The following is an 18,753-nucleotide window of genomic DNA, read 5'->3' as shown; positions in this document are numbered from 1 at the left end:
ATGGAGATCGGGCTCAGGTCAGCATGACCCCTGGAAAAGAAGTCCCCATGCTCGCCCTTCGGTTAGTTAAAATGGACATTTGCAGACGGCAAACCAGTCCCCGATTCCCGACAGGAAAAAAGTGGGTTTGACCCATTTCTGAAACAGGATCGAGCGAGTACCAACCACTACCCGCGGAGGCAACACTTTACTATTCGGCCAGTCGCATAGGCTATACTTGACATGCTATTGGAGTCCTGCAAAGACCAACCAACAAGCATAATTTCTTAGGGAATTCTCGAAGCGGTCCAGACCCGCCAAGGCTCTCAAGGCCATGCTTGCGGCTCCTGTTGATGTTTAGAAAAGAAAGCTCTTCTCGATCCCTGACCGGACTGTGAAAAGTCCGAACAGCAGAGAGAGTTGGAAATTTAAAGCCCATGGATGGGAACACCCGTTTTGCTTTTTGCTAATACCTCGGCTAAATATGAGAACAAAGAAAGAGGTATTCCACATATGCCCATCCGCAGCCTGGGTGTCCTAGGCCCAACACCGGATGTCATGCTGTAACTACACGGAAGCTCCATGGCGCCGAGGCTTATATTAGCTTGGAGACATTGGGCAGTCCAGCCTATCTCGTCCGTCGATCACAACATGCGTGAAATCCTCTGGACTCCACCATACAGGCTAGGGAGAACAGGCAACGTTGAGCCACCACCAGAGTGGTCAATACTTTCGCACGCTTGTCAAATTCATGCCTGCGTCGGAGCGTACTGTGTTTCAATCCAAGGGGTACACATCATATCACTACCCAGACTTCGATATCGTGTACCCTTGGGCGATGCACGTCCACCGTTTCAACCTCGATCGCGACGGCATTCACTCGGAGCCGGCCGGGCCAGCATCGGATGGCTGCAGCCCAGCTCGGTCAGGTGCACGATCAAGATGAGCGCACAGCTTCCGTGATCAGACTCTTTCCGAGGTCTTCAAAGGGGGATTATAGTGGTGGTGATGTCTGGCCTAGGTGGGCATCCATTCCGCGCATAGACGCGAGTCATCGCTCCTGATGACCCACCTGCTCAATCGGCGATGTTTCTGTGGCGCCCACATTGACCCTGACAGGATGACCACCGAGCCAAAAGGAGAACTCCCGCTCGTTTCTCCTCAAGAAAGATCTAGCGACCGGAGTTAGGTCCAAGATAGGGTTGTACGCAGTCCATTGGTGCCTGATTCGGGATCGGGAAATCTCGGATCTTCATTCGAGGGATTTATGAATGCCCGATCGCCCTGAAGAATGATCATTATGTTGGATAATCCTCCTACAGAGATAACCAGTGTTGGCGCGACCTCTCATGTCGCACAGAATGATTCATGCCGAGTGGACGATCACTGGCCTTTCAGCACACAGCTCACGATGGCGCCGTTTGTGCTTTGTTGCGCTTCTCTCAGCTAATTTCCTAACTCGGCCTTCCACCCCAGAGAGCTCAATATGTCAAATACTAATATACCCGTGCTCGCTACATGCCTTGGGCCCATTCACTCATGTAAAAACAGCCCAGGGCTGGCAAAACACCGTTTCTTTCCTTTGTCTTCATTATGTCTTCTCTTATTTTCGAGTACATTCATTCGGAGATTGATAAGATTCTGTGTATTTCAGACATAGATCTGTCTACAACTCCCGCAACGCCGGTCGTTACTGTCACTCTCGCGATTGTCTCGGTCATTTTTCCTATTTTGTCTCTACTATCGATCCTTCTTCGGTTCCGGGCGCGACCGAGATGTCGACTACAGCTGAAAGGAGACGACTGGTGGATTCTCGCAGCGTGGGCATGTACCGCCGACCAAAGCATCACTGTAATGCAGCAACCGGCTGACCATCCCCAGCTCTCCACTTTAGGCATAAGCATCACGATCTGGGTGTATGGCGGCATCGCCGGAATAACCCAGTACAAGATGAACATAGTAGAGGGGATGAGAACGTCACTCGAGTGTCTCTTCGTCCTGAGCCTCATCCTCCAAGTCTCGCTGTCGACGGTCAAGATTTCAATCCTGTTCCTGTATAAGCGGATCTTCGCGACGAACAAGTTCCAGATCATCTCGTGGATCAGCATCGCCCTGGTGGTCATCTGGGGATTTACTTTCTTTTGTGTGAGTACCATACCCGGAGATTCAAAACGCAGGTTACGGCTCTTACCCATCCCATACAACCAGTTGATTATGTTCGCCCGCGACCCGACGAGCGGCTCCTGGACGGGGCGTGGCAGGTTCCGATTCAATGTCATCTCAATGGGCATGGCCCAGTCAACCACCAGTATCGCGATAGACTTCGCCGTTCTTTTACTTCCGATGCCCATGCTTCTCTCTCTCCAAATGCCCGCTCAGAGGAAGATCGGCATCATGCTGATCTTCTGGCTGGGGGCTTTGTACGTCTCCTTTCCCCCCCCCCCTGCAACCCATTCTCCGATCGTCCATATGTACTTACCCAAACCACAGTTGCTGCATCGCCGCCATAATCCGTTACTTCTTCCTCCGAAAGGCACTCGCCAGCGTGGGCAAGGGATATGTAAAACACCACCACCCCTACCCCTCCAGCTCAGCTCGGCTCAGCTACTAAGCATAATCCCAGGGCGCCGTACAATCCCACGTAGTCATTCTCCGACTAGAGAGTAACCAGGCCGTGTTCATGGTCCTCGAGCCCAACTGCTCCATCATCGCCGCGTGTCTGCCATGCTACGGGAACCTGTTCCGGGATGATCGATGCCTCGGGTCGATGGTGCGCAACGTCTGGTCGATTTTCTCCACCCGCAGCCAGAACAGCCACCACGGCTATGGCTATCGGACCGAGACGGAGTCGCAGATCGAACTCACACAGGATTCGGCCCGGTGGCAGGCTCATGAGGGCCAGCGGACTCGGGTGAAGGGTGGAGGAATGGAGCGGCGGGGAGATGAGGAGAGGGCGGAGTGTGCGTCGCCGGGGATTAGGGTTCAGACGCGCGTTGAAGTCACGGAGTCGATGCGGTAGTCGTCTTCCCGTGGCTTCCGGGGGGAAGTTTGAGGCATCGTGTCCTTTTTTTCTTTTTCTTTTTGGCTCTGGCCGCTTTCCCCATTCCATGTGGTTATATACAAGCCATGGAGGTGTGGGTGGATAGTTCGGAGTCTGAGACCCGTCGGTCGTGTTCTGTGTTGGACAGGTTCAGCATATATGTAATAAATAATCCTTCGTTCTATAATATAAATTCATTCTGGCGATATGATTCGATATTTCATTGAATTCCTGTCATCATTCTGATAGAACCACTGTTTGTGTCGGTCGACAACCTTAGGGAGAGGCGATCCAAGCACACCGGAGTAGTCAGGACACACCCTTTCCTTACCTTACCCGCTTTCCTAATTGAAAGCCACAGTCCTAATCGGGAAGCCAGACCGGGAGAGAGTTGGTTAGGCATCTAACTAAGCTTAGCCGTGTCCGGAAGCAGGGATGTCGCGGCAATAGAGGCCAGAATATAAGAAAAGTAAAATAGTAAACAGATTAACCATTCAGATGCCGATATGCCTTCCTCCCTTCCTTCCATCAGAAAGTCCACGCTAAACATTAACACAACAATATTTCATTTACCCACACCAAACTCACCCCTTTACCCCAACCCCAACCATTATACACTCCCCCCCCCCCCCAAACAATCAAACCAAATCAAACCGATCCGCGCGCATAACCTTATCCCAAGCGGCGACAAAATCAGCCACAAACCTCTCCTCGCCATCCAGGGAGGCATAGACCTCCGCGACAGCCCTCAACTCAGGATGGGAGCCAAACACCAAATCCACACGGGTGGCCGTCCACCTCATGACGCCGGTCCTCCGATCCGTACCCACAAACACCTCACCGTCCGCATCCCGAGCCGTCCAGGCGGTATTCATATCGAGCAGATTCACAAAGAAATCGTTGGTCAGACGGCCGGGGCTGGAGGTGAAGACGCCGTGGGACGAGCCATCGTAGTTGGCGTTCAGGGCGCGCATGCCGCCGACGAGGGCGGTCATTTCGGGCACCGTGAGGGCGAGGAGGTGGGCTTTGTCGATGAGGAGGTGTTCGGTGCGGACGCGCGCGGTCGAGAGTCCGTAGTTGCGGAAGCCGTCGGCGCGGGGTTCCAGATGGGCGAAGGACTCGGGGTCCGTCTGCGATTGCGTGGCGTCGGTGCGGCCGGGGGTGAAGGGGACGGAGAGGGCGTGGCCGGCGTCGTGGGCGGCTTGTTCGAGGGCGGCGCAGCCGGCTAGGACGATGAGGTCGGCGAGGGAGACCTGTTTGGGGCCGGCAGAGGGGGAGGAGTTGAATTCGGACTGGACGGAGGCGAGGGTCGAGAGGGTCTCCGTGAGCCAGGGCTGTTGGTTGACGGGCCAGTTGCGTTGGGGGGAGAGACGAATGCGCGCGCCGTTGGCGCCGCCGCGCTTGTCGGTGGCCCGGAAGGTGGAGGCCGAGGCCCAGGCGGTGGAGATGAACTTGGAGGGGTCCAGGCCGGTGGCGAGGACGGTGCGTTTGAGGGAGGCGATGTCCGGGGCGGTGATTAGGGGGTGGGTGACCGCCGGGATGGGGTCTTGCCAGGCCAGGTCTTCAATGGGGGCTTCGGGGCCGAGATAGCGGGTGCGGGGCCCCATGTCGCGATGCAGCAGCTTGAACCAGGCTCGCGCGAAGGCGTCGGCGAATTCGTCGGGGTGGGCCAGAAAGTGCCGCGAGATTTTCTCGTAGGGGGGATCGAGGCGCAGGGCCAGATCGGTGGTCAGCATCTTGGGCCGGTGTTTTTGGGTTGCGTCGTAGGCGTCGGGGATGATGGCGTCGGCGTCCTGGGCTTCCCACTGGAAGGCGCCCGTCGGGCTCTTGGTGAGCCCCCATTCGTAGCGAAAGAGGGATTCCAGGTATGCGTGGCTCCATTGGGTCGGGGTCTTGGTCCAGGTCACTTCGAGGCCGCTGGTGATGGTGTGGGGGCCCTTGCCGGACCCGTGGCTGTTCTTCCATCCGAGCCCTTGTTCCTCCAGGCCGGCGGCGGCAGGTTCGCTGCCCAGGTTGCCGGATGGGCCAGCGCCGTGCGTCTTGCCGAAACTGTGGCCGCCTGCGATCAGGGCGACGGTTTCCTCGTCGTTCATGCCCATGCGGCCGAAGGTGGTTCGGATGTCGCGTGCGGCGGCGACCGGGTCGGGTTTCCCGTCGGGGCCCTCGGGGTTGACGTAGATCAGACCCATGTGCGAGGCTGCGAGGGGCCTCTCGAGGTCGCGGGTGTGGATGTTGAGATGGGCCGGTTCGTCGGCGTCGATGGCGCCGTGTTTGGTGGTGCCGGGGAAGCCGTCGGCGTAGCGGATGTCGTTCCCCATCCAGGTCGACTCTCCTCCCCAGTACACGGACTCGTCTGCCTCCCAGGTGTCTGGACGGCCGCCGGAGAAGCCAAAGGTCTTGAAGCCCATGGACTCCAGGGCCACGTTGCCGGCCAGCAGCATCAGATCGGCCCACGAGATCTTGGCGCCATACTTCTGCTTGATGGGCCACAGCAGGCGACGAGCTTTGTCCAGGCTGGCGTTGTCCGGCCAGCTGTTCAGGGGGGCGAAGCGTTGCTGGCCCTGGCCTCCGCCACCCCGGCCATCAAAGACACGGTATGTGCCGGCGCTGTGCCAGGCCATGCGGATGAACAGGCCGCCGTAGTGGCCGAAGTCGGCGGGCCACCAGTCCTGCGAGTCGGTCATCAGCGCGAGGAGGTCCTTCTTGACAGCGAAGTAGTCGAGGCTGTTGAAGGCAGCGGCATAGTCGAAGCCTGGGCTGAGGGGGTTCGACGCTGGCGAGTGCTGGCGCAGGATGTCTAGCTTCAGCTGATCCGGCCACCAGTCGGTATTGCGGGTGCCTCCGCCAGCGACATTGGCGTTGGAGTTGGCGAAGGGGCACTTGGATTCGCCCATCGTGGATGTTGGTGGTTGCTTGGGGACTCGACGAGCGCGATGGTGGATGGCTTGACACGAGAATCAGACTCGGATGCGATATCCATCCCTGGCGGGGACGAAGCGGGGGCCCAGCAGCATTTTATGTATTCACCGTCGTCGTACCTTTCCCCGCGCTGGCAGCTGACATTAACTAGTCAAGGTGGCTGAGGTCATCTGCCCCCGTCCAGAACTGATCCCATAGGGCAATGGAGAGGACAATGCGCCGGCCGGTAACACGGATGAAACCTTGGTTCGCGGACAAAGCTCCGGGGACTTTTGGCCAGCACAGCTGAGGGACTGTGCGAGCTAGACCTGAAGACTAAATATTTAAGCCCTGAGTAATCTCGTAAGTAGAACTGGTCGTCGAGTGGCAAGTGCGGGGGAAGCCATCGATCTGCTTACGGACTGCGTGCAGACCGGGCTCACGGTGCACGGGCCATGTTGGATTGGAGTGGAAGGATCAACAAGCAACTCGGGTTGGCAATACGAGACGACATGATGTCTTTTGCCATCGTCATCTTTTCGTCAGGGCTGGTCGGGGGGTTGCCCTGGTCACGTGAGATCCTCTATCTCGACCGAGCTCGCCAAGGCACACGAGTATTCTTAGTGAGCATTCCGGCCCTGACATCCGAGGATATGCAGATCCGATGAGTAATGGGTAATGGGCAGCTGCACGTTCGTGGATCGACCGAACGATCCAGGTCCGGGCGATTACCAAGCAGCGGCCACGAATGAACGGATCAATCAGCCGTGCCTTGAAACATCCTCGCCAGCCTTTTATTACGAATCGCGTGCCTAGAACTGCACTGCTCGCCAGACACGGCTTGGCTTGTCTTGGCCTGGTCTTGATCTGGCCTGGACCTCGGCTGTCTTTCGCCTTCGAGGCGCCGCCATGCAGCTAGCTCGCTGGTCGCACACTTAGCGCACATGGCTGGGAACCATCGCTGGAGAGTCATCACGAAACTATACAAAGCTATATCAAGCTAGCAGGGTTCATCGCCGTTGGTCGGTCCATTGCTGCATGTCCGACGGAGAAAGGTGGTTTCGCAGCCTATAATAGCTGATGCACTCCGTCGCCATGATCAACGCCCATCACAACCTTGCATGACCCAAGTGGATCCCCACAGCAGCAATCGGGCTGCGATCATCCGACGATGGGTTGATTCAGCAGTGGTCTGGAATGCCCAGATTATCTAACTACGTCCTGGACCCCGCCGGTTGGGGGCCTACTTAAGGAGGTGGGAGGATGTGTCTGCAGTGCTGGGACAGGACCGAGCCTTTCTTTCTCAACCCATACCACCACCGGCATCATGCGTCCTCTTTGGCTTTTACCGGCTGTAGCTGGCCTCGCTGGGGCCCAATGCCCCTTTGTCTCGGGTGAAATGAGTTTCACCCAGCAGCAGGACAACCCCACCGACACGATCGAGGTGGTCGAGCAGCCGATCGACAACACCCTCTACACCAACGACACGGACACCTACATGACCACCGACTGGGGGACGGCCATCTCGGACCAGGAGAGCTTGAAGGGGGGCGTTCGCGGTCCGACCCTTCTGGAAGACTTCATCTTCCGCCAGAAGCTCCTCCGGTTCGACCACGAGCGAGTGGGTGCTTCTGCTTGACAAACCCTCGTCCATGACTGACTCGTCCCAGATCCCCGAGCGCGTCGTCCACGCCCGCGGCGCGGGTGCATACGGCAAGTTCACCTCCTACGGCGACTGGTCCAACATCACGGCGGCCGATTTCCTCAGCAGCGCCGGGAAAGAGACGCCGACGTTCTGTCGCTTTTCCACCGTGGTCGGCTTCCGTGGCAGCGTGGACACGGCGCGGGACGTCCATGGCCATGCCTGTCGATTCTACACGGATGAGGGCAACTACGGTACGTAACACCTTAGCCCCAGAATGAATCCAACACAAACCCCCACTAACAAATCCCATCTCAGACATCGTCGGCATCAACATGGCCCCATTCTTCATTCAAGATGCCATCCAGTTCCCCGACCTCGTCCACGCCATCAAGCCGATGCCCAACAATGAGATCCCGCAGGCCGCGACTGCCCACACGTCGGCGTGGGACTTCTTCAGCCAGCAGAGCACCGCCCTCCACACGGCCCTGTGGCTGATGTCCGGACACGGTATCCCCCGGTCGTACCGCCATATGAACGGCTACGGCGTGCACAGCTTCCGCTTTGTCGCGGCCAATGGCACCTCCAAGGTGGTCCGGTACCGGTGGCGGTCGCTGCAGGGCGTTGCCAGTTTGGTGTGGGATGAGGCACAGGCAGCTGCGGGCAAGAACAGTGATTTCCATCGGCAGGATCTGTACAATGCGATCGAAAACGGCCGGTATCCGAAGTACGAGGTAAACCGTAACCCTGCATACCACATCGCGATGTGTTGTACTCGATTGAAGCGGCACACATGCTAACGCCCTCCAGCTCGGTGCCCAAATCATGGACGAATCCGACATGCTGCGGTTCGGCTTCGACCTTCTCGATCCCACCAAGCTTGTCCCCGAGGAAATCGTCCCCTACACGCCTCTCGGGGTGATGGAACTGAATGCGAACCCAACCAACTACTTCGCTGAAGTCGAGCAAGTCGGCGTACGTACCCCCCTCATCCCTCTTTCTCAACCAAGCCCTAACCCACCCACGGTTCCAACCCGGCCACATCGTACGCGGAATCGACTTCACAGACGACCCCCTCCTACAAGGCCGACTCTTCTCATACCTCGACACGCAACTCAACCGACACGGGGGCCCCAACTTCGAACAAATGCCAGTCAACCGGCCTCGCAACGGGGTGCACAACCACAACCGGGACGGATTCGGGCAACAACACATCCCGACCAACAACTGGGCCTACACACCGAACACGATGTCGACCTCGCCCCAACAAGCCAACCAAACGACAGGCAACGGGTTCTTCACGGCGCCCAACCGCTACATCCACGGCCACCTGGTCCGACAATCCAGCCCCACCTTCGCCGACCACTGGTCCCAACCGGCGATGTTCTGGAACTCGCTCATCCCCGCGGAGCAGCAATTCCTGGTGAACGCCATCGTCTTCGAAAACTCCAAAGTCTCGAGCCCACATGTCCGGCAGAACGTCATCACGCAGCTCAACAAAGTCAACCATAACCTGGCAGCGCGGGTCGCGACAGGACTGGGTCTCGTCGCCCCCGCCCCCGACCCGACATACTACACGACCAACAAGACAGCCAACGTCGGCTCCTTCGGCCGTCCGCTGCTCAGCATCGAGGGCCTGCAGGTCGGCTTCCTCGCCTCGACCTCGGCCCCGGACTCCATCGCCCAGGGCCACGTCATGGCGAGTATCTTCAGCGCCCATGGCGTGGACCTTAACGTCGTCGCGGAGATGTATGCCGATGGCGTGAACACCACGTACGCGCTGTCTGACGCGACTACCTTCGACGCCGTGATTGTCGCGGATGGCGTGCAGAGTCTGTTTGCTGCGCCGAGCTGGGCTGCGAATGCTAGCAGTGCGCCTGTCGCGGTCTTGCCGTTTTATCCGCCCGCCAGGCCGGCGCAGATCCTCGTCGATGCGTTTCGGTATGGGAAGCCGGTTGGCGCGGTGGGGAGTGGCAAGGGGGTGTTGGGCGCGGTGGGCATTGCGGCGGAGAGGGATGGGGTGTATGTGCAGGGGAAGGGGAATGGGTCGGTCATGGAGACGGAGAGTGTGGCGGAGGGGGTGGTCAGGGGGTTGTTTACCTTTAGGTTTTTGGATCGGTTTGTGGTGGAGGAGTAAGGGTTGAGGGTTGGTTTGATCGGGGGGTACTAGTTGATTGTGCTGAGGATAGCGTTGATGATAGACCTGTTTATGGCTATAGCTACGACGTGTGAGATATATAGATACTCGGGATTGATCCCCACTTCCACACGATGAAGAGTCTCTGATAGAGGAAATGGATCACGTTTACTGCATACCGAGTGATACAGGCACAGTCGAGGAGGAAAATATTACGGCGATAACCACTTAACAATCACCATACTCTCACCTACCTATATCCTATAATCCCCAAACCATACCATATCCCCTCCCATCAACAACCCCCCCCCTCGGGAAATTTAAAATTTACACCCCGCAGACACTGTCTATCACATTCACCACCGCCAAATATCACCGACGCAATCGCCAACCCCCCCGGGAAGCCCCGCATGGGTATATAACCCGATTTGCTCGTCAGGCCAGGGATGCCGGCCCGGAGATACTATATGGGCAGACATGATCCCGCATGCACTCTCCACTGCAACCCATCGAGTGTGTCTAGATTTCTCGTGGTACGGTGATTCCGGTTGAATTAATCTCTTCAGGGTGAGAGGGGTGTGACACAGCCAAGCTGGGGGTTCGTGCAGGAGTATAAAATGCCGCATGCCAGGCTGGGGTTAGGACTCACTTTGGTAGGGTGCATTTTGCAAGCTTCCTAGGTACCGTGGGCACGGGATAGAGACATTCTGAAAGGGAAGGTCCCGATTATCGACATGAACCTCTTCCTCCCCCTCCTCCTCCTTCTGTCCTCTGCCCTCCCCGCCCAAGAGATCGACGTCGACGTCGCCATCATCGGCGCCGGCCTCTCCGGCCTCTCCGCCGCGAAAGAGATCTCCGCCGCGGGCAAAACCTTCGCGATCTTCGAAGCACGCGCGCGAGTCGGGGGGCGCGTCCTCAACGCGCCACTCCCCAACGACAGCATCGAGGAAGTCGGGGCTGAGTTCGTCGGCCCGACACAGGACCGCGTGCTCGCACTGGCCCACGAACTCAACCTCACCACGTACCCGACCTACAGCGACGGGAACTGCAGTCTGCTGCGCAACGGCACCGTCACCGAATATGCCTGCGAGGGGGGCCTTCCGCCCGTCAGCGCCGAAGCGCAGATCGAGCTGGCCTCGTTCCAGCAGCATCTCAACAGTCTCGCGGCGGAGATCGATGTCCAGGCGCCGTGGACCCATCCCAACGCGTCGCTGTGGGATAGCATGACCCTGGCGTCGTATGTTGCGGCGCATTTGGGCCATGCGGACGCGCGCTTTCTCATGGAGACCGCCATCACGGGCATTCTGTCCACGGAGCTGATCGAGCCCTCGCTCCTGTATACCCTCTCCTATATCGCCGCGGCCGGGAACCGCTCGTTCCCGGGGACTCTGGATCGTCTGACCGGCGTGGCGGGCGGGGCGCAAGAAAGTAGGATCCACGGCGGCACGCAACTCCTGGCGCTGCGCCTGGCGGAGCGTCTCGGCTTGGAGCACATCCATCTCAACATGGCCGTGAGTAAGATCACCCGCATCGACCATCCAAACCCCAACCCCAACCCTAATCCCAATCCCAATCCCCAAACCACTAGCTCCAGCTCCCGCTCCCGCTCCCGCTCCCGCTACACCCTAACCACCGACCCCCCCACCAACCTCACCATAACCAGCACCAAAATCATCATCGCGCTCCCCCGCCCCTCGCCGCCCGAATCATCTATCAACCCCCCCTCCCAGCGGCCCGCGACCAACTCACCCAGCGCATGGCAATGGGCTCCCTCGGCAAAGCCATCGCCATCTACCCATCGCCCTGGTGGCGCTCCGCACCCTCCCACCTCAACGCGCAAGGCCTCTCCGACACCGGGGCCGTGCGAATAACATTCGACAACACGCCCCCGGGGGCGCGCCCGCCCTTCGGCGCGATCATGGGGTTCATCGTCGGGGACGAGATGCGGCGGCTCGATGCGATGGACGAGAGCCAGGCGGTAGCGGAGGTGGTGGGGAGTTTCGTGGCCCTGTTTGGGCGTCGCGCGGCGAGACCGAGTCGCGTCGTGCTGCAGAGGTGGGATCGGGAGGAGTTTTCGAGGGGAGGGCCGGTCGCGTTTGCGGGGCCCGGCGTGTTGACGGAGTTGGGGCCCTGGTTGCGGGCGCGGGGGGCGTGGATGAGCGAGGCGTGTTTTTTGCGGGGACCGAGGCCGCGGATTATTGGGTTGGGTATATGGATGGGGCGGTGGGGCCGGGGAGGGGTGGGGAGGGAGGTGCTGGGGTTTTGGAGGAGGAGGGGGGGGATAGGTTTGGTAGGTGGTAGGTGACCGATGTATGTCTTGCAGGGAGGGAAGTAAGAGTCGCATCCAGCTATTCTCCGAGTCAGATCGTTGCAATAGTGGCCCGGGAGATGGATCCGGGATCTGGCTCTAGGAAGACCCCCGTTCGGGATTCCCGAGCTGTATATTCAATCAGGTTTCTCGCCAGAACGATCCTGACCATGACCATGACCATGTACACTGGCCAATTACCCAAGACACCAAGTTTAAGAAACATGTACATTCCTCTAGAACGTCTACTATGATACAATATACAACCCTCCGCCACAGCCCAGCTGCTTCCAACTTTCTCAAATCCCATCTACTGATCTAGAACATCTAAACCGAGTCATCCCCCCCTCCACGCCCGATCGGAAGAGCAAACGACTTCAACTCCGTCGCACTCACCCCCTTCAACAAATACCGATCAGTATCCCCACTCAACCGGCCCCCCTCCCGATGGTCACGATCCCGATCCTGCACCGACCTCTTCTGCACACTGCCGGAGCCATTACTCCGACTGGCACTGCGCGAATGCCTCAACGACCTCACGGCGACAAGCACACTATCCCGAAAGAAGACCTTCACGGCCGGCAAACTCGAGCAAGTCGCGGCGATATTAATCTCCAAGGCGGCCAGAATCCAACAATACCAGGCCTCCCAGGTGGCATCATAGGTATCGTAGAACATGCGCCAGACGAAATAGATGCGGATGCCGGCGATGACCGCGGCCAGGTAGCCGAGCGCGAAGACGGCATTCAGCGCGAGCTTCTGCCGCAGGGGCATCTGCAGCCGGAAGCACAGGATGGCGGGGAGCGTCGTGGCGATGATGTCCTGGGTGAGGCTGATGCCGGTGGCGGCGATCAGGTGCGCGCCCTCGTCGTAGCAGGTGTAGGGGTTGGTGGCGGACCAGAGGGGGTCGATCTCCATCCAGAAGGCGTGGAAGGGTCGGCACGAGACGAAGATCACCACGAAGAAGGCGACGCTGTAGGCTATGACCGATGCGATGCTGATCCAGATCACGGTGAGGAAGCGCGGGGAGACCGTTCGTTGGCCCATTCGTCGGTAGAAGAGCAGCACAGACACTTTGATCAGGCTGGAGGCGAGCACGTAGAATAGTTCCGCCCCGATCGCTACTTTGCGCTCGCCGATGAGCTTCGTTAGGCTGTTGTCCCATGTGTGGTGGATTTCGCCGTAGACGGAGGAGCCTGTGATGGGGTTAGTGGGGGAGAAGAAGAAGAAGAAGAAGGGGGAGGTACCGATTGGAACGGCGATGTTGATGCCGATGAGCGGGATCTGAAGGGGGTGGGGTTAGATTGAGTGAGTGGCGTTGGGGGGGGGGAGGGGAGGACGTACGAGGGCCACTGCCACGATGATATCGTCTAATCCTCCCCGTCGCTGGATAATACAGCGTGCCCATAGACGCATGGCCACGATGACGACGGCGATGGAGCCGAACACGGCACACACAATGGTGGCGGCTGGGCCATGGGACTCCGGGTCGACAGTGTTGGGAGCAGGCCACGACTCCATCACGGAGAGCGGCGGATGAAGGCCCCCAGGCATGGTGTCGGTATAGAGGGTGTGTGAGAAGAGAAGAACCAGGGAGGGAGGAGGACCCGGGGATGAGGACGAAAAGAAAGGCAGGACATGAAACCGGCCAGGGCATCCGTCCGGTAGATAAATGTCGGGTCCGACACGCACGGGAACCCGAGCGGGCTGGGCTGTTTCGTGTCTGCAGGCAGGGAAGAGCTTAGCGGTCGCGCCGCAGGAACCTGACACTTAGCCCCATTCTGGGAATTGTGGTTTGAGCATCGAGCCAATGGTGGACTGGCGTCGGCAGCGATCCAATGGAGTGATGACGATGTGACTCTGCGGCCTGCATCCGGCTGCGAACGCAAATTTGAGACTGTCTGTCGGCCAGTGGGTCAATCCCACTTAGGGCTGCAGATCAGGGCGTTTCAACCATGAAACCCCGCCAACCCGGTGGTCCTGGCACCCGTCCTGGCACCTGTCAACTCGAACTAGTGTGTGTGGTATTGATTGAGGAGGTACGGAGTAGAATAGGATGATAGAGACGCGTGTCGGGTGTGGTCATAAAAAAAAAAGGAACTGTCGTCGTTCTTCGATATCAATCCAGCGTCGCAGGATCCAAGCTCGTACCACCGCGCACCGGCCAACGGTCCCTTCCGACCATTGCCAAAGTTGACTTCATCTTTAAAGTTGAGACCATCCCTCTTGCGGCGATGCGAATCCCTGGTTCGGAAATTGCCTCCCGGGAGCCTTTTCCTGCGAACGACTGGCGAGTCGATCTTGCCCCAGTGGAGAGATTGCCCAGTCGGCGTCGTGATCTGAACCGGACGACCATCGATAATAGTGTTTGCGTCTATCTCGAACTCGTGCGGGGATTGCCCGACGACGCCTGCCGATCGCTCTCTCTCTCTCGATGGTCGATGTGTCGCACTGTCAAGCCCCCTCAAACGTCGCCTAGCGTTGCAGACGCGATCCTGGTGGAAGTCAATCATCAAACGAGGGAAATCATCTTGGCGCAGATCAGGCCAGCGCCCATGTCCGGGGCATTGCCCTGCCTGACCTCCACGACCACCGCGCACCGCCGAGAATTGCCCACCTCGGAGAAAGGAGGCGTGGTGATCGTGATGATCGGGGTGATCGTGGGTGATAGACTTTGCCTGCACGAGAGCTTGCCTCGGTCGGGCCCTGGTCCCTGGAGGCTAGAGTCAATAGACCTCGTGTTGGAGGGGATTCCCCTCGCCCTGGCATTCTCGACCCTGGATCCTGCGAGAATCACCAGGACTGCATCCTATTCAACGCGCCCATCGTATCGGGTATCACGTGACGGGAACGGAGAAACGCCCCCGGTGCGAGGAACGTCCTAATGGGGAAATTCCGGCATCACGACCGACGAAGCACCGGGGAAATACGGAGTATCTATCCGTACTCTGCACTGTTTGGCGTCGAGTCCGAGCCCGTCGGTGAATCCGGATCGAATCCGAGTCGGGCACGGGCCGTTCTCCGAGCGAACACATCCATTCGCAGCGCCCGCACATAAAGCGCGCAATCTATCTATTCCCAGGTGATGTATGCATTTTTAATTTGACGTCTGGGTCTGGGCGGGACGGTCAACACGGCCCTCGCCCTCTGCGACCGTTGTTCCGGTGCCTGCAGTGGGCGAGCACCCACACCACCCGTTCGAAAGTCCAGTGGGTCATAACTAGCCAGCTAGCGAGCTAGCTGGATCCGCTCAGTCTGTGCACTACACTACTGCGGACTGGTGAAAAGAAGAGGACCTGACCTCCAGGCTATGGACTAAAAACCGAAAAGGTGTCTAGATGGCTACTAGCGAGGAAAGCACCTATTTTTGTTAACAGCTGCCTACCACTTCAGGGCTAGCCGGGGGAATTGGCCCTTTTTTTTTTTTTTTTACCCTCCAATCATCCGCCCCCGTCTCGTGTCTAGCGTGTGGCACCCCTGCCAGCAGGAATCAGCCACCCTAATCGTTTCCACGGGAGCTTTCAACTCTCGGCCTCCTTCAGATGCTGGTGCTGGGAGTGTGGGAATCGCGGAATCACCTCCGTGTTGAATCCGCCACGCGGTTCACCCTCCTGCTTGCTTCGATCCCGAGGCCCGTGTCGCTGGTGGGATGGGCTCATTCCGCACCCTGTCGCCCAGGAATGGCGTAATATTTCCCGATCGCATGACTGGAATGGCGGGCACTCCGTCGCTAGTTGGGAATAACGCCTCTCGGACTTGACACTGCGACGGAGGATCAGGACTTGATCGCGATGGCAGGAACTTCACTGTGGAAAGGGGCTATTTAAGCTGGCCCAAGCCCTTGTTACGATCGCATCAAACCGTTCAGCGCAGGCATCCGGCAATATGTGGACAGCCGTGGCCCTCGTGGCCAGCTACCTGGTGGGATCCGTCCACTGCGCCGCGTCACAGGCCTATACCTGGAAGAATGTCCTCACTGGGGGTATGGATGGTCCATTCTCATAAAGGTCCAACTGACACACTCCAGGCGGCGGAGGATTCACCCCGGGGATTGTGTTCAATCCATCGGCGAAGGGCGTCGCGTATGCTCGCACCGATATTGGCGGCGCGTACCGTCTGAACTCGGATGACACCTGGACCCCGTTGATGGATTGGGTGAACAACACCAACTGGTACGAGGCGTCTGCGTCATTGTGGATGCAGACTAACAGCGCAGGCATGACTGGGGCATCGATGCGATCGCCACCGACCCCGTCGACCCCGACCGTGTGTACGTTGCCGTGGGCATGTACACGATCGACTGGGATCCCAACGATGGGTCGATTCTTCGCTCCACCGACCAGGGCGATACCTGGGCGGAGACGGTGCTGCCGTTCAAGGTCGGCGGGAACATGCCTGGCCGTGGTGTTGGGGAGGTCAGTTATCTCGACCTCAGGGGGCGACTAGAGTCGGTTCGGGAACTGACAAGCGCAGCGACTGGCCGTGGATCCGAACGACAACAGCATTCTCTACTTCGGAGCCAGAAGTGGCCACGGTCTGTGGAAGAGCACCGACTACGGCGAGACCTGGGCGAATGTGACGTCCTTCACCTGGACGGGTACCTACGTTGAAGATGCGAGCTTAGAATACACCGATGATCCGGTGGGGATTGCGTGGGTGACGTTCGACTCGACATCCGGCAGCGCAGGCTCTGCGACGCCTCGAATCTTCGTTGGTGAGTGAACCGACTCGTCCCACGGCCGAGAGCTAACGGTCCCAGGCGTGGTGGACACCGGAGAGTCTGTCTTTGTCTCCGAAGATGCTGGCGAAACCTGTATGGATCGTCCCCCCAGCACATTCCACCCCAGCTGATGATCGCAGGGGCCTGGGTGTCCGGAGAGCCCCTGTACGGCTTCCTCCCCCACAAGGGCGTGCTCTCCCCGGCCGAGCAGACGCTGTACATCTCCTACTCCAACGGCGCCGGCCCCTACGACGGCACCAACGGCACGGTGCACAAGTACAACATCTCCACCGGAGTCTGGACCGACATCAGCCCGACGTCCATGGCGTCGACCTACTACGGCTACGGCGGCCTGTCAGTCGACCTCCAAGTGCCCGGTACCGTGATGGTGGCAGCCCTAAACTGCTGGTGGCCCGACGAGATCATCTTCCGCAGCCTCGACTCCGGGGCGACCTGGTCGCCCATCTGGGCCTGGAACGGCTACCCCAGCATCGACGACTACTACACGTACGACATCTCCACCGCGCCGTGGCTGCAGGACGACACCTCGACCAGCGAGTTCCCCGTGCGCGTCGGCTGGATGGTCGAAGCCCTGGCCATCGACCCCTTCGACTCCAACCACTGGCTGTACGGCACGGGGGAGACCATCTACGGCGGCCACGACCTGCTCAACTGGGACACCACCCGCAACATCACGCTGGAGTCCCTGGCCGTCGGGGTCGAAGAGATGGCCGTGCTCGGCCTGATCACCCCGCCCGGGGGACCCGCCCTCCTGTCCGCCGTCGGCGACGACGGCGGCTTCTACCACGCCTCGCTCGACACCGCCCCCTCCCAGGCCTTCCACACCCCAACGTACGGCACGACCAACGGCATCGACTACGCCGGCAACAGCCCCGGGAACATCGTGCGCTCCGGCGCCAGCAGCGACCTCCCCACGGTGGCCCTGTCCTCCAGCTTCGGCGCCTCCTGGTACGCCGACTACGCGGCCTCCTCCAGCACCGGCACCGGCCAAGTCGCATACTCGGCCAACGCGGACACGATCCTCCTGATGAACTCCGACGGGGCCTTCCGGTCCCAATCCTCCAGCACCTTCGCCTCCATCCCCTCCCTCCCCTCCGGCGCCGTCATCGCCTCCGACAAGGCCAACAACAGCTACTTCTACGGCGGCGCCGCCTCCGCCATCTACGTCTCCGGCAACACCGCCTCCTCCTTCTCCAAAACCACCACCCTCGGCTCCAGCACCACCATCAACGCCCTCCGCGCCCACCCCTCCCTCGCCGGCGACCTCTGGGCCTCCACCGACACCGGCCTCTTCCACTCCACCGACTTTGGCGCCTCCTTCGTCCCGATCGCCGGCGGATGTACCGCGGGCTGGAGCTTCGGGTTCGGAAAGCCCTCCGCGACGGGCGAATATCCCGTCCTCTTTGGCTTCTTTACGGTTGACGGTGTCACGGCGCTGTTCAAGACGGAGGACCAGGGCGTGAATTGGCAGGCTATCTCGGATGCGAATCATGGGTTTGGTGCTGTCGATGCGAATGTCGTTAATGGTGACTTGCAGAACTATGGCCGTGTGTTTGTGGGTACCAATGGCAGGGGCATCTTTTATGGGGACCCGAGTGGGGGGTTGCCCTCTGCTACGGCTACGGCTTCGGCTTCGGCTTCGGCTTCTTCGGCGTCGAAAACGGGGGCTAGTGCGAGTGTGACTGGTTCGAGTTCGAGCAGTACGGGTGGAACGACGTCGACTACCTTGGTCACGACTACCAGCTCGACGTCATCCACGTCGTCGAGCACTACTAAGACTACGACGACGAGTACGACGTCGTCTGCGACGGCAACCGGATCTAGCACCGCGTATGGCCAGTGTGGTGGGGATGGGTATTCGGGACCAACGGTGTGTCCGAGTGGGTATACGTGCACGTACGAGAATGAGTTTTACTCGCAGTGTATGTGATTTCTGTTATTCTTTCTCCTCCCTTCTGGGCTGGGTGGTCGGGACTGACGTGTGCAGGCTTGGAGGGTTGAAGGATGG

General features: G+C 59.2%; 8 protein-coding genes across 8 annotated transcripts; 6 read left to right on the top strand and 2 right to left on the bottom strand.

Annotated features, from left to right (window-relative positions):
• The first annotated feature begins 1,257 nt into the window (after positions 1–1,257).
• BO70DRAFT_232183 (uncharacterized protein) lies at positions 1,258–3,045 on the top strand. The gene is made up of 5 exons (XM_025538796.1): positions 1,258–1,803; positions 1,861–2,124; positions 2,188–2,399; positions 2,470–2,539; positions 2,603–3,045. Exons 1-5 carry the CDS (start codon positions 1,573–1,575, stop codon positions 2,996–2,998), a joined length of 1,173 nt encoding a protein of 390 aa, XP_025400345.1. The 5' UTR covers positions 1,258–1,572; the 3' UTR covers positions 2,999–3,045.
• Positions 3,046–3,650: 605 nt separating this feature from the next.
• Positions 3,651–5,993, bottom strand: BO70DRAFT_361387 (catalase/peroxidase). The gene has a single exon (XM_025543025.1). The coding sequence runs from the start codon at positions 5,911–5,913 to the stop codon at positions 3,658–3,660; it is 2,256 nt and encodes a 751-aa protein (XP_025400344.1). The 5' UTR covers positions 5,914–5,993; the 3' UTR covers positions 3,651–3,657.
• A 310-nt stretch (positions 5,994–6,303) lies between these two features.
• BO70DRAFT_232161 (uncharacterized protein) lies at positions 6,304–6,630 on the top strand. Its single transcript, XM_025538795.1, has one exon. It carries the CDS (start codon positions 6,373–6,375, stop codon positions 6,583–6,585), a length of 213 nt encoding a protein of 70 aa, XP_025400343.1. The 5' UTR covers positions 6,304–6,372; the 3' UTR covers positions 6,586–6,630.
• A 614-nt stretch (positions 6,631–7,244) lies between these two features.
• Positions 7,245–9,696, top strand: BO70DRAFT_290320 (heme-dependent catalase; the record flags this gene model as incomplete). Its single annotated transcript, XM_025539344.1, has 5 exons — positions 7,245–7,538; positions 7,588–7,813; positions 7,878–8,293; positions 8,370–8,538; positions 8,570–9,696. 5 exons carry the CDS (start codon positions 7,245–7,247, stop codon positions 9,694–9,696), a joined length of 2,232 nt encoding a protein of 743 aa, XP_025400342.1.
• Positions 9,697–10,430: 734 nt separating this feature from the next.
• Positions 10,431–12,258, top strand: BO70DRAFT_370537 (flavin monoamine oxidase family protein; the record flags this gene model as incomplete). Its single annotated transcript, XM_025544745.1, has 3 exons — positions 10,431–11,207; positions 11,360–11,829; positions 12,150–12,258. The coding sequence occupies 3 exons, from the start codon at positions 10,431–10,433 to the stop codon at positions 12,256–12,258; spliced, it is 1,356 nt and encodes a 451-aa protein (XP_025400341.1).
• Positions 12,259–12,302: 44 nt separating this feature from the next.
• BO70DRAFT_313420 (uncharacterized protein) lies at positions 12,303–14,010 on the bottom strand. Its single transcript, XM_025540244.1, has 3 exons — positions 13,349–14,010; positions 13,252–13,288; positions 12,303–13,200 (listed from the first exon to the last, which is right to left on the bottom strand). The coding sequence occupies exons 1-3, from the start codon at positions 13,556–13,558 to the stop codon at positions 12,332–12,334; spliced, it is 1,116 nt and encodes a 371-aa protein (XP_025400340.1). The 5' UTR covers positions 13,559–14,010; the 3' UTR covers positions 12,303–12,331.
• A 228-nt stretch (positions 14,011–14,238) lies between these two features.
• BO70DRAFT_395673 (uncharacterized protein) lies at positions 14,239–14,889 on the top strand (the record flags this gene model as incomplete). The annotated part of the gene is made up of 1 exon (XM_025546556.1): positions 14,239–14,889. One exon carries the CDS (start codon positions 14,239–14,241, stop codon positions 14,887–14,889), a length of 651 nt encoding a protein of 216 aa, XP_025400339.1.
• Positions 14,890–15,889: 1,000 nt separating this feature from the next.
• BO70DRAFT_395672 (putative endoglucanase) lies at positions 15,890–18,746 on the top strand (the record flags this gene model as incomplete). Its single annotated transcript, XM_025546555.1, has 7 exons — positions 15,890–15,986; positions 16,032–16,176; positions 16,221–16,419; positions 16,478–16,718; positions 16,764–16,817; positions 16,865–18,667; positions 18,733–18,746. The coding sequence occupies 7 exons, from the start codon at positions 15,890–15,892 to the stop codon at positions 18,744–18,746; spliced, it is 2,553 nt and encodes an 850-aa protein (XP_025400338.1).
• Positions 18,747–18,753: the final 7 nt, after the last annotated feature.

This window comes from Aspergillus heteromorphus (genome assembly GCF_003184545.1).
Source record: "Aspergillus heteromorphus CBS 117.55 chromosome Unknown BO70scaffold_9, whole genome shotgun sequence".
NCBI classification, from domain to species: domain Eukaryota; kingdom Fungi; phylum Ascomycota; class Eurotiomycetes; order Eurotiales; family Aspergillaceae; genus Aspergillus; species Aspergillus heteromorphus.
Note: the sequence above shows the minus strand (reverse complement) of the source record. Positions and strands in the feature narration are given on the sequence as shown.